Source organism: Equus asinus, chromosome X (assembly GCF_041296235.1).
Source record: "Equus asinus isolate D_3611 breed Donkey chromosome X, EquAss-T2T_v2, whole genome shotgun sequence".
NCBI classification, from domain to species: domain Eukaryota; kingdom Metazoa; phylum Chordata; class Mammalia; order Perissodactyla; family Equidae; genus Equus; species Equus asinus.
In genome coordinates, this window is record NC_091820.1 from 125,070,214 (window position 1) to 125,083,909 (window position 13,696).

The 13,696-nt window shown below is 41.5% G+C and overlaps 1 protein-coding gene and 1 non-coding gene across 2 annotated transcripts; both read right to left on the reverse strand.

Moving 5' to 3' along the window:
* Positions 1-5,039: 5,039 nt before the first annotated feature.
* On the reverse strand, positions 5,040-11,154 carry RBMX (RNA binding motif protein X-linked). The gene is made up of 9 exons (XM_014832755.3): positions 10,969-11,154; positions 9,753-9,881; positions 9,442-9,548; positions 8,389-8,560; positions 7,720-7,872; positions 7,056-7,170; positions 6,842-6,967; positions 6,673-6,755; positions 5,040-6,044 (listed from the first exon to the last, which is right to left on the reverse strand). The coding sequence occupies exons 2-9, from the start codon at positions 9,859-9,861 to the stop codon at positions 5,734-5,736; spliced, it is 1,176 nt and encodes a 391-aa protein (XP_014688241.1). The 5' UTR covers positions 9,862-9,881; positions 10,969-11,154; the 3' UTR covers positions 5,040-5,733.
* On the reverse strand, positions 9,632-9,703 carry LOC123282770 (small nucleolar RNA SNORD61). The gene has a single exon (XR_006523009.1). It is a non-coding gene; the product is annotated as a small nucleolar RNA SNORD61 (small nucleolar RNA).
* Positions 11,155-13,696: the final 2,542 nt, after the last annotated feature.

Below are 13,696 nucleotides of genomic sequence, written 5' to 3' on the forward strand. Positions count from 1 at the left end.
AACGCAATGTAATATTGGGTTGGATCCTGAAACAGAAAGGAAAGCAGTGGAAAACTTGTGAAACTTCAATCAAATCTGGAGTTTAGTTAATAGTAATGTACCAATCTCTTAGTTTTAACCAGTATACCCTATTTTTTAATATATTAAAATTAGGGCATACTGGGTGAAGGATATTGAGGAACTCTATGCTATCTTTGCAAAATTTCTACGAATTTTAGATTATCCCGTTTATTTTTTAAAGAAGTGTTCAGTGATCAAGGAAATGCAAACTAAAATTACAATGTAATAGCATCCCACATAGCCACTAAAACAGTTAAAACTGAAACAGATCAACAGCAGCAAATGTTGGTAAGCTACAGGAACTCTCATAAACTGTTGTGAGGGCATAAAATGATACTCTGGGGAGACTTGGCAGTGTCTTAAAAACTAAACATGTATCATCTACCGTGTTACCCCATCCATTCCACTCCAAGATATTTGTCCAAAATAAACGAAAAATACATGTCCAAGCCTTCTGTAAATCCACAGCAACTTTATTCATAATAGCCAACAGCTGGAAAAGGCCCAGGTTTCCATCAACAGGTAAACTGTACTATGCTCATACTCAGCAAAAAAGGGGAACAAATTATCGAGACTCAACACGGCTGAATCTCAAAAGCATTTTGCTGAATGAAGGCCTCACACAAGGTTCCATACTTTGCGTTTAGATGTTCTAGAACAAAGTTAGTCTATCTTTGGGGGATGATGGAAAGAACTACCTAGAAAGAGCCACAAGGTGCTTGCTGGTGTGATGGCAATCTCACGCTACACTTGGAAATTTCAATCTGAAACATTTGCATATCAAGTTTATCTTCAAAACCTCTAAATATTGAGTTCATTATTGATAATGTTTGAGTGTTTCAGGGCAGTGTATTAATGTGTGCAACTTAATTAATGGGATGAAGTTTTTCTGGAACTAGTATGGAGCTGAGGTTATCTACAGAATGACAAGGTATTAAACAATGGATCCTAATACTCAGCTAACATTCCTTGTCCACGTGATAAGTTCTGTTCAACTGGCCGAGTTCAATACCCTGTTTTAGGTACTGATAAAGTTAATGCATATATCAGAACCCACAAAAATGGAGGCTGCCCCAGTGGCCTAGCCCATGTCACAAAGCTACACCTAAGTCAGCCTGCTCTTACAGGGAAGGACCTGTCAAGGAAACCTTACACCAATCACAATTCTCCAACTCAGCTTTAACTAGCTTACCTTACTCTAGAAAATAGAACCTTGCAGCCAGTCATAACCAGTTTCTGCAGTGCCTCTTCTAACGCTGTCAACTCATGCCCCAGATCCCTCCGGAGCAGTGCTCCACTTTTTGCGAGGCACTCTACTCCAATCCATGGATTGCTTTCCTTCGAATAAAGGACAATGCAATGAACATGGGAGGCAGATGTATAGAGGAGATAAAGCAGAGAAACAGTTGTCAATACAGAAGCACACTTATCAAGTGCTGCTGGTTTAACAGCATCACTGATGGACTGAGTCCCAGGTGGGAGTCATCGTCAAACCGAGTTAACTGACACGTTTCTCCTGAAAGTTACGCAGGAAATAGTAAAAGCACCACAGTACATCTTTGGTATTTTAGCTTCTAGTTCTTTGGTGTTACTGCTCCCATTTAATTTGAGGGTAAGGATTAAATGAAATCATCTGAATTACTTCGGTGCCTAGCTGAAGCTCACTCCCCTATAAAGTAGGCCTAGTCACAGGAACAGGCCACTTCAGTGACTATGTTCCCTGGCAAGTGCTCAAGTGCCACAGTGCAGAACTACAGTCCAAGGGAGGGGGACATGGGAAGATCACATTTAAAAGCCTAAATTTCTTATTGCAAAAAGGTAAAAAAGAACCCAGGGCACAAAAAAAATGCATGTTAAGTTTTATTAAGTTTCAAATACAAAACATTCCAAAAAGAGAAAAGCAATCTATAATACCTAAGTTCTACTATAGTCAAGTACCAGTTAAACAAGGAAAACATTTTATCATTCTATTTCTTTTACAACCAGTATAAAACCAAAAGAATCAAGACTGATTCTTTTTCCAACGGGAGCAGAATTAAGTCTGCTGGGTCAGTAAACTATTTGCCAAACAGCTGTCTGGTCATTTAAGTGTACTTCTTAATCTGAATTTAGTATTCATATTTACTATGATTAATTTCTCTTCTACACTATCTTCAAGATATCTAAATTAAATCTCAAGAGCCAAAAGGACCTCAGAATATAAACCCAAGTAATTTAGATTATATGAGGATTGTGGAAGACAGCTACGTGAAAGTGCAACAGCTATTTAAATTTGGTCCATACTCCTATGGTCTGTGATTAGAAGAGCCTGTTAAATGAGGGTTAAAATTTCTGGATTATTTTCCACAAGTGCAAATGTTAAACATGACAGTTAGTGCTGCTATTTACTACACAAAAATTCTCAGAAGTTGAGTTGGTTCTTCTAACCCAACAACTCAAATCTGTTTCCTTTGAGAACATTAGCTTTTATACTCTTTTTTCTAGTTGTTCCTTGATTTATTTCCAAGACAGGTGGTGGGAGTAAATTAGTTACAAAACAACAGTTAAAAAAAAAAAAAAGAGCCAAGTGGCCCAATTTTGTTTCCAGTTTTTAAAGTGTGCTATGTTTCCAGTTACTTTAGTTTCCAGAAATTACTCTTCCCTTTAGTTTTGCTTTAAGAGTAAATCCCACTTCTGGATCAACACCAAAAAATGTTTCACTTGCTGAAAATCAGACACTTCACTGGATAAAGAGTTAACACTTCTGCCTTTCAGTTTCGTAAGGCAACTTTCTGAGAGTAAGTGATAATTAGGAAGTTCTAAGTTGCAGAGTTGCCCCTATGATACGAGCTGAATAAAATGAAAGCCAACGCTGTAACATCTACATAAAGAACCACAAGAACTTCCTGACTACCTTCCACTTACCAATGTAATTGCTCCCCTTTCTCCATCTGGTCAGTTACTTAAGTAACTACCACTCCCTATTAAGAGTGCTAACCAACGCTGACGCCTCCCTCAGATCCACAGGAACCCTTGAAGGCAAACATCTATTGCCTGCACCAAACCAACTCTGATGAGTACTGCTTATGCAACTGTTGTGCCTTATCGACAATCAGCCGCCTTCTGCTTCAACAACTCTGTAAAAATGGAAAAGCACGTGATCAGGTCGCAAGATAGTTTTATATTGGTAATTACTCCTCCTCTTACCTCTTCTTTAAATATATACTTTTTTGTCGCTTTGACTGGCAACAAAACATTTCCTTAAAAATTGCAAGCCCTAGGAAGCAACCATAAATGCCTGTTACAATTCCTGTAAGCATGACTTTGGTAATATTAAGACCATGTATGTTATCATTATACCAGTGTTACTCAAACTTGGAACTTACTAGCAGCTGCAACTATTCTCTTTAGCCAATTTGTACTGTAGCTGAGCAAACAATCAGGCACTAATAAAAAGGGTCTCCTTTTGCAAAATGCATGAGAGCAAGTTTGAACATTCAAGTGAAGTTTGCTCACATACCAAAATGTTAACTGTACAACTGCCTATGAAGTATTAGCAAGCTTTATACTTTCAAAAATAGCTAATACTGCATGACTGAGCCACTAATGGAAACATACCTAATGTTTAAAATAACCTCACCCTACATAAAAAGGACTGGTAGTTAACGTGCCAGGTGTTATACACTACAGCACTTAATCCTCATAATCCATGAGCTGCTATCATTCTACATGTAACTTGCCAATCAGTTACACAAAGTAGCAAAGCTCTTTTTAAACCCATGAAGGCCATGCTTTCAACACTTACCTTAGCATCTGATTTCTTTTAGTTGTCAGCTTTATCTAGTGTGAATAAATCAGCACCCCATGACCATAATGACCAAAATCCTCAACCTGTAAAAATTAAATAGGTAACCAGTTATCTCTCTTAAGGCAATTCTTTTAAACTTGCCTATAACTGCCCTCTTTTCCAGAAAGAAAAGGCAAGTTCAGACTTGCAGCTTAACGTTATTTCATGTTCTACTACTTCTTAAGTGGTGGAAGAGTCACTGGCTTGGGATGGACTGGAATGGCTTAAATGGTTAAGTTGCATGGCTTATGGATTCTCACTCTGTTCCAATGGTGCACTGCCATGTTAAATCCATAAGTTGAACGGACAAAACTTATTTGAAGGAATAAGTGCAGGGTAAGGATTTTTAGTTGGAGGTCTTCAAGTTTACTATATTCAAGAGCATCTTTTTCAACTTCATGGCTGGACCTGGGTCATGCTGCCTCAGGTTTTGCTTTTTAAAGACCACTTGCAATAGATTTTCTCCATACAGTGTAGTTTCATAGAACTAAAAACAAGTCAGGCATCCAACTAAATGTCAAGTTTGCAATGGCTTACAGGGGTAGAGAGAGGGGGGACCCCAAACTTAAGCCATTTCCTATATTGACTAAAAGACTAATTTGAAAAATGTTAAAACATATGAAGCATGTTTAAAGGTCTTCATCAAAAAGACTTAAAAAAAAAAAAAAGATACCCCCTCCCAAGCCCCAGATCGCTATTGGTAAACAACAGCTGTATTATTAAGGCCTTTAAGTGTCATACATGCTTTTTAAAAAAAAATCCAAGTGTTGAATTTGGAGGACTTCTAATATGCTATCGAACACTTTGCTTTTCCAAAGTTTTTTTTTTAATCTAGAAAGCATTTCCATCGCCATGAGGTACAGTGTTTCACTGTACTAGGAGGAAGGTTTAAGTGTTCAATTTCGACTTAGACGGAAAAACTAGTTTGCTTTGCTTACCATCTTTGCTGTTTCACAGGCATTTGATGCTTTAAATCTGATGTGGAATGCTGATAGATTCACTTTTTAGAAGTCATAAGCCTTTGAGAAGTTGGAGATAACTTCATTGCTTATCTATTTTCTCCTTTGCAATCAAGCTGTTCCTTAAAAGTGAGACACTACAGAGTTGCAAAAATTTGAAACAGTAAGAGCAAGCATCGTTTGCAGCTTCATGGTTGGTTTTGGCCAAACTTTTTATTTAGTATTCTGTAGTTGCTTAACACACACTTAAATGGTCTTATTGGGGGAGGGGGAAAGGGGAGGTTCTTGTAGATTCCCAAGGAAATGTCAGAAAGGCAATATGGCCAGCATTATCCACTTGTTTTGGGTTTACTGGGTGAATAGCACTTTCCTTACATAAGCATCTGATCTCAGGTTTTTCAGACTGAGAACATTGAGATTTCAGTTTGAAGACACCCTGAAATCCTAAGAGTAGCATAACCCGACCACCCTCTATATAGAGCTAGCTTGTTTATGTAGGCAGAAAGAGCCATCTCTCCATTTTAGATGGCTAGATGTCTGTGGAAGATCTTAAAATTGTTTGCCTTATTTACTGGGAAAAATCAGATAGGAAGTGGCCTTTAGGGAAACTTTTACTTGGAAAATTACAACACTACTAACACAAGTAAAGTCTTAACACATTTAACATTTGCTTGTTGAAAGCAATGTCATAAAATCAAATAAGATTAAACATGTTTTACTTTTTTCCTCACAAGAACATAAAAATTATGGAAGGGGAACTTAACAGGAAATTTAAAAAAGGTAACACAATTTTTCCTTTTAGTAGTCCTTGGGTAGTTATGACAGAATAGGTTCCACTTTTTGTTTGTTTCTTTGAACAGGGATTTTGGTCCAAAGTTTTGTTTGTTTTTAATATCTGCTTCTGCCTCCCCCTCTATCAGATCGGCTTCCTCCACGGCCACCACCTCTTGGTGCTCCGCGGCTTGAACTGCTGTAGGAATCACGTGGAGGAGGGTACCCCCTTTCCATAGAAGGGGGAAGCCCTCTTTCTTGTCTGCCAACCCGATCACGACCACTTGAGTAGAGATCACTTCGGCTGCTTGAGTAACTGTCTCGACTTCCACCATATCCGTCACGTGAGCTGCTGTAATCATCATAGCGACTGCTTCCACCATATGATGGCGGGGGCCCTCGTGTAGGTGGAGCACTACGTGAGTTACCTGCAGGGTCAATGGTCAGGTAATATGGCAACACTATAAATTGTATATATACAACATTTAAATCTGAATTTACAGAATTCTTGTATTAAACGTTTACTTTCTCAACTGGGAGGTTTTAAACTCTGCCATTGCTGGCCATTACAGGGATTTGCTCATCTGCTGAGATACGGAAATGGATGGGTTTTAATGTTTGTTTGAAAAGACTGAAGACGGTGTGTATTTCAAGAGGATATTCCAGAGAGCTTGTTATTTTATAGTAGACACTCAGCCACTTTCCAGTGATAAGTTGCAATTTTGAACTGTAGACTTTCCTTCATATTGCAATGGTAAATATTTGATCTTGTTAATAAAATTTTTAAATTGCATTTTCACTGTTGGGGGAAAACACATAAGGCTGCCAATTTAAGCAAGCAAAATCCCCTCCAAAGCAAGCAAACAGCCTCAAAAAAAAAACTTAGAAAAAACAAAAGCCCCTCACAAAACTAGGAAAAGCCCAGCTGATAAAGTTACCCCCTTAAAAGCAAGCGAACATCCCTTTAAAAGCAAGCACCACACAGCCTAATAAACTGGCTCATGAACCTAAAAACTCAAGCTGGTGATATTCAAAGACCCTCAACCAATATCTTACCATAACTCTCATATGAATCTCTGTAGGAACCTCCACTTGGATGATCTGAATAGTCTCGATCACGACCATAGCCATCTCTATCACTAAATTAAAGACAGAAACATGTAATCCCCAAGGCATCAATTTTTACAATTATTTCACATCAAGGCGTGACAGTCAAGTCACCTACCTATAGCCTCTTGATGGATAGTCATCACGTGAACTGGAATGACCATAATCACGGTAAGTATAATCTCTTGGTGGTGGTGCATAATCTCTTGTATCACGAGAACTTGGGTAATCTCTGCTTGAATAGCTATGACAACAAAAGTAACAGTTCACGCTTTTGATGAGCTCTCCTTCAACAATTCATTGAGACAAAAGCTACTATACTTTTCCGTTACCTGTCTTTAGTAGAATATCCATCATCTCTTGGGGACAAATAAACATCTCTACGAGAGGGCAGGGGTTCCCTTCGGGGTGGGCCTCCATAACTATCTCTTCCACGTGACACAGGAGCTTAAAGAAAAATAATCACTTTTAAATATACCCCAAGAGAAAAAATGTGAACTTACATTCAGGCAATGAAAAGTAGTGATGTAACCTAATATGACAATATGGAGCTAAATCAAGACATCTTCTGTAAAATTTCCTATTTACACCTCAATTCTTCTCAGTGCTAATTAACTGCATGTACCTAGATCACCTGGAGTCCACGAGTCAGTTTTCTTTTCTTTTTTTTTTTTTGAGGAAGATTAGCCCTGAGCTAACATCTGATGCCAATCTTCCTCTTTTTGCTGAGGAAGACTGGCCCTGAGCAAACATCCATGCCCATCTTCCTCTACTTTATATGTGGGACACCTGCCACAGCATGGCTTGCCAAGCGGTGCCAGGTCTGCACCCGGGATCTGAACCAGCGAACCCCGGGGGCGCCAAAGCAGAACGTGTCAACTTGACCAAGGCGACACCAGGCGGGCCCTCATGAGTCAGTTTTAAGCATCATTTTTAGATTCACCTCTCAATCCTTTCCTGTGTTATGGTGGTAGAACATATTGTAACTAAGCTCACCTCTTCCTCCCATTCCACTGCTGCTGCGAACTGGTCCTGAAGGGGCAGATCTTTTAGGGGGAGGACCTCCACTTCGTGGTGGCGGTCCTCTTTTTACTGGAAGTGGTCCCCTGGAAGAACTCATGTTAAAATTCATGGAATAGCCACCATCATCTACATTAGGAGAAAAAAGAAAAACACGTGAATACTCACGAGAATCAAGAAAAAGCTGTAAATGTGTTCTTTGCTTGACCACGAATATGACCATCATTCATTTAGTTGGGAAATTTTGTTTTAGTTTTCACTTGTACAAGACAGATCATGAGACGTCTATACAGACTACGAAAATAAAAACTGGGGGTAGTCTTAAAAGTTACTTCAAAGAAAAAGTGCAAATTGTTTTATTTTCATATGCCCAACACCGATGCCTATCAAAACTTTTCTGCATTTGCTTTGCTCCTACAGAATGAACTACGTGGATGAGGACTAGTCTATTGTCCATCGTTTAAAAACTGCAATTTAACTAAGGAAGCCTTCTGTTTTAAGTCATAATCACTTTGGTAGATGAGCAAGCGTTCTCAATTTCAAAAGCTGGAGCCTTTAAACAAGGACTTAACCAAAAGCACCCATTGGTGTGGGTCTGCAGTTCCTAACTTATACACCAAGCCTGAAGTAGACCCAAGTCATTACCCATGTGCCCTCCACGTGAGGGAGGTCCCCTGGTTCCTCCACTTCCTCCTCTTCCGCCTCTAAGGCCTCTCGGAGGGCCTCTGCTTCTTGGAGGTGGAGGTGGTCCACGTCTCCCACTTTCAAATGATGGTTTAGTGGCTTGCTCTACCTTGATGGCTTTTCCATCTAAGGACTAAATAATAGCAAAATGGTTAATTACATAGACTTTTAAAAAGAAGCTGGGCCAATAGCATGTCAGCAGATATGACGCAAGCAGATGATTTACATGTGTGCCTGTGATTTGACTTGTTCCCTTGTGCTCCTCTGATGTGACATGAGAAAAGCAAACTTCAGCTATCCCACTGCCCCTTCAGCTTGGGACCCAGAATAAAGACGCTGGACCAGAACTGAGCAGACCCATTAGACTGGAACCCTCCCAATCCCTGTTGAGTCCAACTTGGGTCAGCCAAACCACAGCCAATTTCCAGCACCATCAGTATGAAAATAAATGGTTATTTTAAAAGTCACAGGGAAAAAAAGAACTTGCAGATCCACTATGCACTGTGACACCGGTTATGTCCTTCAAAATGCAGGTAAATTTTGCTCACCAATTAATCTAAGAAAATATGCTACAGATACAGCCTGTGATACTTGTCCATTGACTCAAAATGTTTACTCAGTCTTTAAGAATGACACTGATGATTTAAACCAAACCATAACTTGGATCCACTGCACTGCTCGTGAGTAAAATTTAAAACAAGGCCAGACAGTTAACAACTTGTTATAAAAACTAATAACCAAAATGCAAAGCTAAGTTATCTGATCAGTTTATGGATTCCAGATAAAACATTACCATATAATATTCTGAACTGAAAGACTTTAAGAGCATAATCGGTAACTTTGGCTACAAAATCTGATTCTGAAATTACAAAGGGCTATGATCATGATCAGAGGGTCCTGGAAAGGCGTGCACTCAAAAACAAAATTCCAGGGCTGCCCTAGACCACCCTTGGGTAACATACGGTGCTATTTTATGCACCAGGATCCATAGTATCAACTTGCGGACAATCTCACCTTTCCATTCATGTCTCTGGCCGCATCCTTAGCATCTGCTGGGCTTTCAAAGGTGACAAAAGCAAATCCTCTTGATTTGTTGGTTTCACGATCTTTCATCAACAGTACTAAAAAAAACAAAAGTAGTTTTCCGGGGGAAAAAGTGTTACTCTAGTTCGAATGAAATAACACAAATGAATATGTAAAAAGAAAGCTCAGAACTTCTTAGAGGACAAAATATATTATCATTTTGGATAATCAATGCAATCAAATTCATCATAGCTTATCGTTTTAATTTTAACAGTCTTGAATGTAACTTTCAAATAACTCACCTTCCACTATGCGTCCATATTTGCCAAATACTGCTTCAAGGGCTTTCTCATTTGTTTCTGTATTGAGGCCACCAATAAACAGCTTTCCTGGGCGATCTGCTTCAACCATTTTTCTTCCCTGGTGAGAATCTGGTAAAACGAACAGTATTACCTCCCTGGAAAAAGTTCCTGAAGTTTATCGGACACATGTATTTATTGTGGCACATTTTTCTTTTACTAAAACCATTATTCCTTAATAACCAAAGACAGCAAAAGCAGTCTTTGCTAAGCCTCGGCAGGAAACCAATTTAAATAGTTTAGTAATAGGTCAGTTTACATTAACTGGTTAAAAGGGCCAACTTAATGCCTTTATCCTTGATCCATCCTAGCAGTTTTAATCAAGTAACGGCTACTCAACATTTGAAAAAGTGAATCTTAATTCTAATCCTTGATTTCCTGCCTTTTCAAGATTTAATTATCACATCCTAACCAAATGGTTTAAAAAAATTATCGATTCATTCAAGGTCACGGGCCAGACGCAGGTCCTTAACGCCCAACCCTCCTCCAAGAACTTGGTCTTTCCTCATTAGGACCCCCTAGTAAATATAAGCAGAAATGTAAAGTTTGAGCCAAGTTACGCCTCCCCTCGGTCGCCAAACCTATCCCGCCGAAAAGATTACTGATTGGGAAAAAAGTGTCAAATCATTTGATATGAAATAACGGAATGTGGAAGGGCACAGTGTAACAGTGCTCCAAGATTGCAGGAGAACCCAATTAAAGCCTGTCATTAAAAACCGCGTGGAAACACAAAATGGCGACACTTGGATTCCGCCCAGGACAAGCGACACCAGTCAAGGGAGTAACTGTGCCCAGCAGCGGCTGAGAACGTTCACAGGGCTCCCTCTGCACGGCCGCCAGCGACCGGGCCCCGCGGAGGACGCACGTGCCGGCGGCGGCCCAGCGCCATCCCGATGCAGCCACCGCGGTCTCGCCTCGTCCCGCTCCAGCCCCGACCTCCGCCACCACCCCCGCAGGCGACAGCCAAACTTGCTCGAGAGGCACACGACGAAACGCGCCGCCTACACGTCTTCCGTCCACACTCTCCGCTTTATCTAAATAGGTCGGCACCTTTCGGCTCTTAAAATGGCGCCCGCCGCCCCCATCTCCAGGGAGATAATCCCAAGTTCGAAGGCGGCCGGAGCGCACGGAAAGCAGCGTCAGGACAGGATGCACGTACCGGGGGGGAGGGCGACGCTTCCAGGCTCCTACGAGCTCGCCGACAGGGGCTTCCTAGCAGCTCAGCACGAGAGAGGGCTGCCGGCTCCGAAGACCGAAAGGGGAAGCCGCGAGCACTACTGCGCAACGAGGGCGAACAAAGGAGACAGCAAACTTTATACTGCCCGGGAACGAGGCTGAAGGACCCGGATGGAAACGGAGCTCAGAATTTGAAACGCAAAGGGAGGGGGAGCGGTTCCCAGCCTCCCCGTTGGCTGCCTCCTCTGTCGTTCACTCCTCGCCCCTCCCCTTTTCCCGGGCTCTCTGCGTTCTGGCCGGCGCCCGTTTCTAACCGTTTTCCCAGCCCCCCACCCGTGCCCCACAAACCCGCGTTTTTGCTTTCCGCTAAGATGGTTCCCGGGGTGCATTTAATAAAGAAATGAAATTTATCGCGTGTTCCAGTGGGCTGGGCACCGTGCTAAACTTTACACCCGTTAACTCACTTAATTCTCATAAAGATGTGATGAGGGTACATGCTCCTATTTTGCCAATTTTGCAGAAATGGAAAACAAAGAAGTTTAGATAATAAAATATATTTTTTCAAATTATCTCTAACAACAATTTTTATTGAGTGAGGAAAATTCTGTTAAATGTCAGGTGGGAAAAAACGTCCAAAACGGTAGACGGGTCTTCATATACAACAATTACTCAACACCTCTTAAATGGCAGGCTCTGGGCTTGGCCGTGAGGATACAACCCAGAACAAGCGAGACAAGGGCAAGGCGCCTCGTGGGTAAAGCTGCCAGATTTAGCAAATAAAAATACAGCACGCCCAGTTAAGTTTGAATTTCAGAAAACAAATAATTCTTTCTGTCCCAATATCATATACAAAAAAACTTACTCGTTTATCTGAAATTCAAATCTAACCGGGCATTCTGTATTTTATCTGCCAATCCTAAATGGGAGGGGATACAAAAGTTTAAAAAATTCTAATTTTTTAAAAACTAAAGAAAAAATTAAATACAATTAACAAATTAAACAACTGCATGCTGTGATTAGTGCCAGGGAGGAAGGAAGCCAAGTGCTTTGATGGACAATATTTGGGAGCCCAAATCTGATTAAGACGTCACAGAAGGTCTATGTAAAGAGATGACTTTGGAGATCAGATCTGAAAGGAGAAAAGAAAGGAGCCATAGGAAAGCTAGGGGGAAAGCTTTTCAGGAAAAGAAGAGAGCACTAAGCACAAAATGGAGGGGAAAAGATCCAGGGTGACAGGAATTTAAGGGGCGTAAAATGAGGGAGCCAAGGTAGGCAGAAACTTCGAACCCATTAAAAGATTGCTGAGGGTTAAGTGTGGAAACCGGGACACCAATGGGACAGTGCAAACAGACCAAGAGAGAAGATAGCGACTTGAATTAGGGTTGTGGTAACGACCCAGGGATGAAGGAACTATTGCTAGGTATATATGGCAGGTAGAAAGGACAGAATTTGCTGATGAATCAGAGGGAAAAGGACTGGGGTGGAATTGAGGAAACAGGGAGTCATTATGGATGACTCTAAGTTTCTGACATTAGTAGGTTATGGCTATTTACCAAAATGCTTGCAGAGGAGCAAGTTTCAGATGTGGGGGCGGGGGAGGGGCGGGGGAGAAATCTGATGCTCAGGGCAGAGTTCAGGGCTAAATTGTTGCTTTAGAAATGGTAATAAAACCCATCAGAATGAATGAGACCACGGAAGAAGAGAGTCAAGTGGGAAAGGAAAAGCCCCAAGTCACACGGTATGAACTATAAAAAGAAAAATATGGAGACAAAATAACTAGAAGGAAATATGCTAAAATGTTACCACTTTATCTTGTGGGAGGTAGAATTTATGGACAATTGTCACTTTTCTGCCTCACAGTTACTCTGCCCATGGTGAATTATGATATATGCCAGGCAGGTGGTAGTAAATGATGCTCAGGTCGTGGGTACAAGCCCCAAGAAGCTTTGGAACCAGCTCTGAATTATTAACATTAATGGAGAGAATAGTACTCAGTGAGACAAGAATATTTGTTTTTTATCCCCCAGCCAAATAATGACAGTACAGCAAAAGTCATGTCCACTTGCCTTCAGAATGTGGTGTGGAAATTATCGGCTCTGGCGGTAGCTGGGAATTGGACAGGTTGGCAAATCCACTTAAATGCCAGGCTCAGCAAGCAGCGTCCGCACCCCCAGGAAAAACTAGAGAAACCCCTCCCCCTGGGCCAGCAGGCACTGTCTTTCTCTGTCTCAGATCCAGACAGGAGGACTGCAGGACCTTCCCCTAGGCTCTGAGTCTAAGCCAGGCCTCCCCCAGTCTGGGGCAGAACAGGGCCGACTCTACAATAGATGTCCCTGTCCCCCTGGGTCTCAAGAAGGAAATGTGCACCTAGACAGGGGACACAGCACTTCCAAGGACCAGAAGAGAGAGGGAGGGGTTAGGGGATGGCTCATTGAGGGAACTGTGGGAGAGGATCATGATGGCTATAGCATAGAGTCAGGACAGAGAGGACAAAGGAAGAAGCTGGAGAGGAAGGCAGAGGGCCTACTGGCTAGATCAGAGGGCAATGGAGAGAGGAGCTTTTTTTAAGAGGTGGAGCAAGGTAATCAGATTTCATCTTAAAGAGATCACTGTGGCTGCAGTTCCAAGACTGTGTTAGGGGAGGGAGGAGCAGGAAGCAGGGTACTGCTGACATAATCCCGGAGAGAGGGGACCGTGGGCAAACTGAGTGT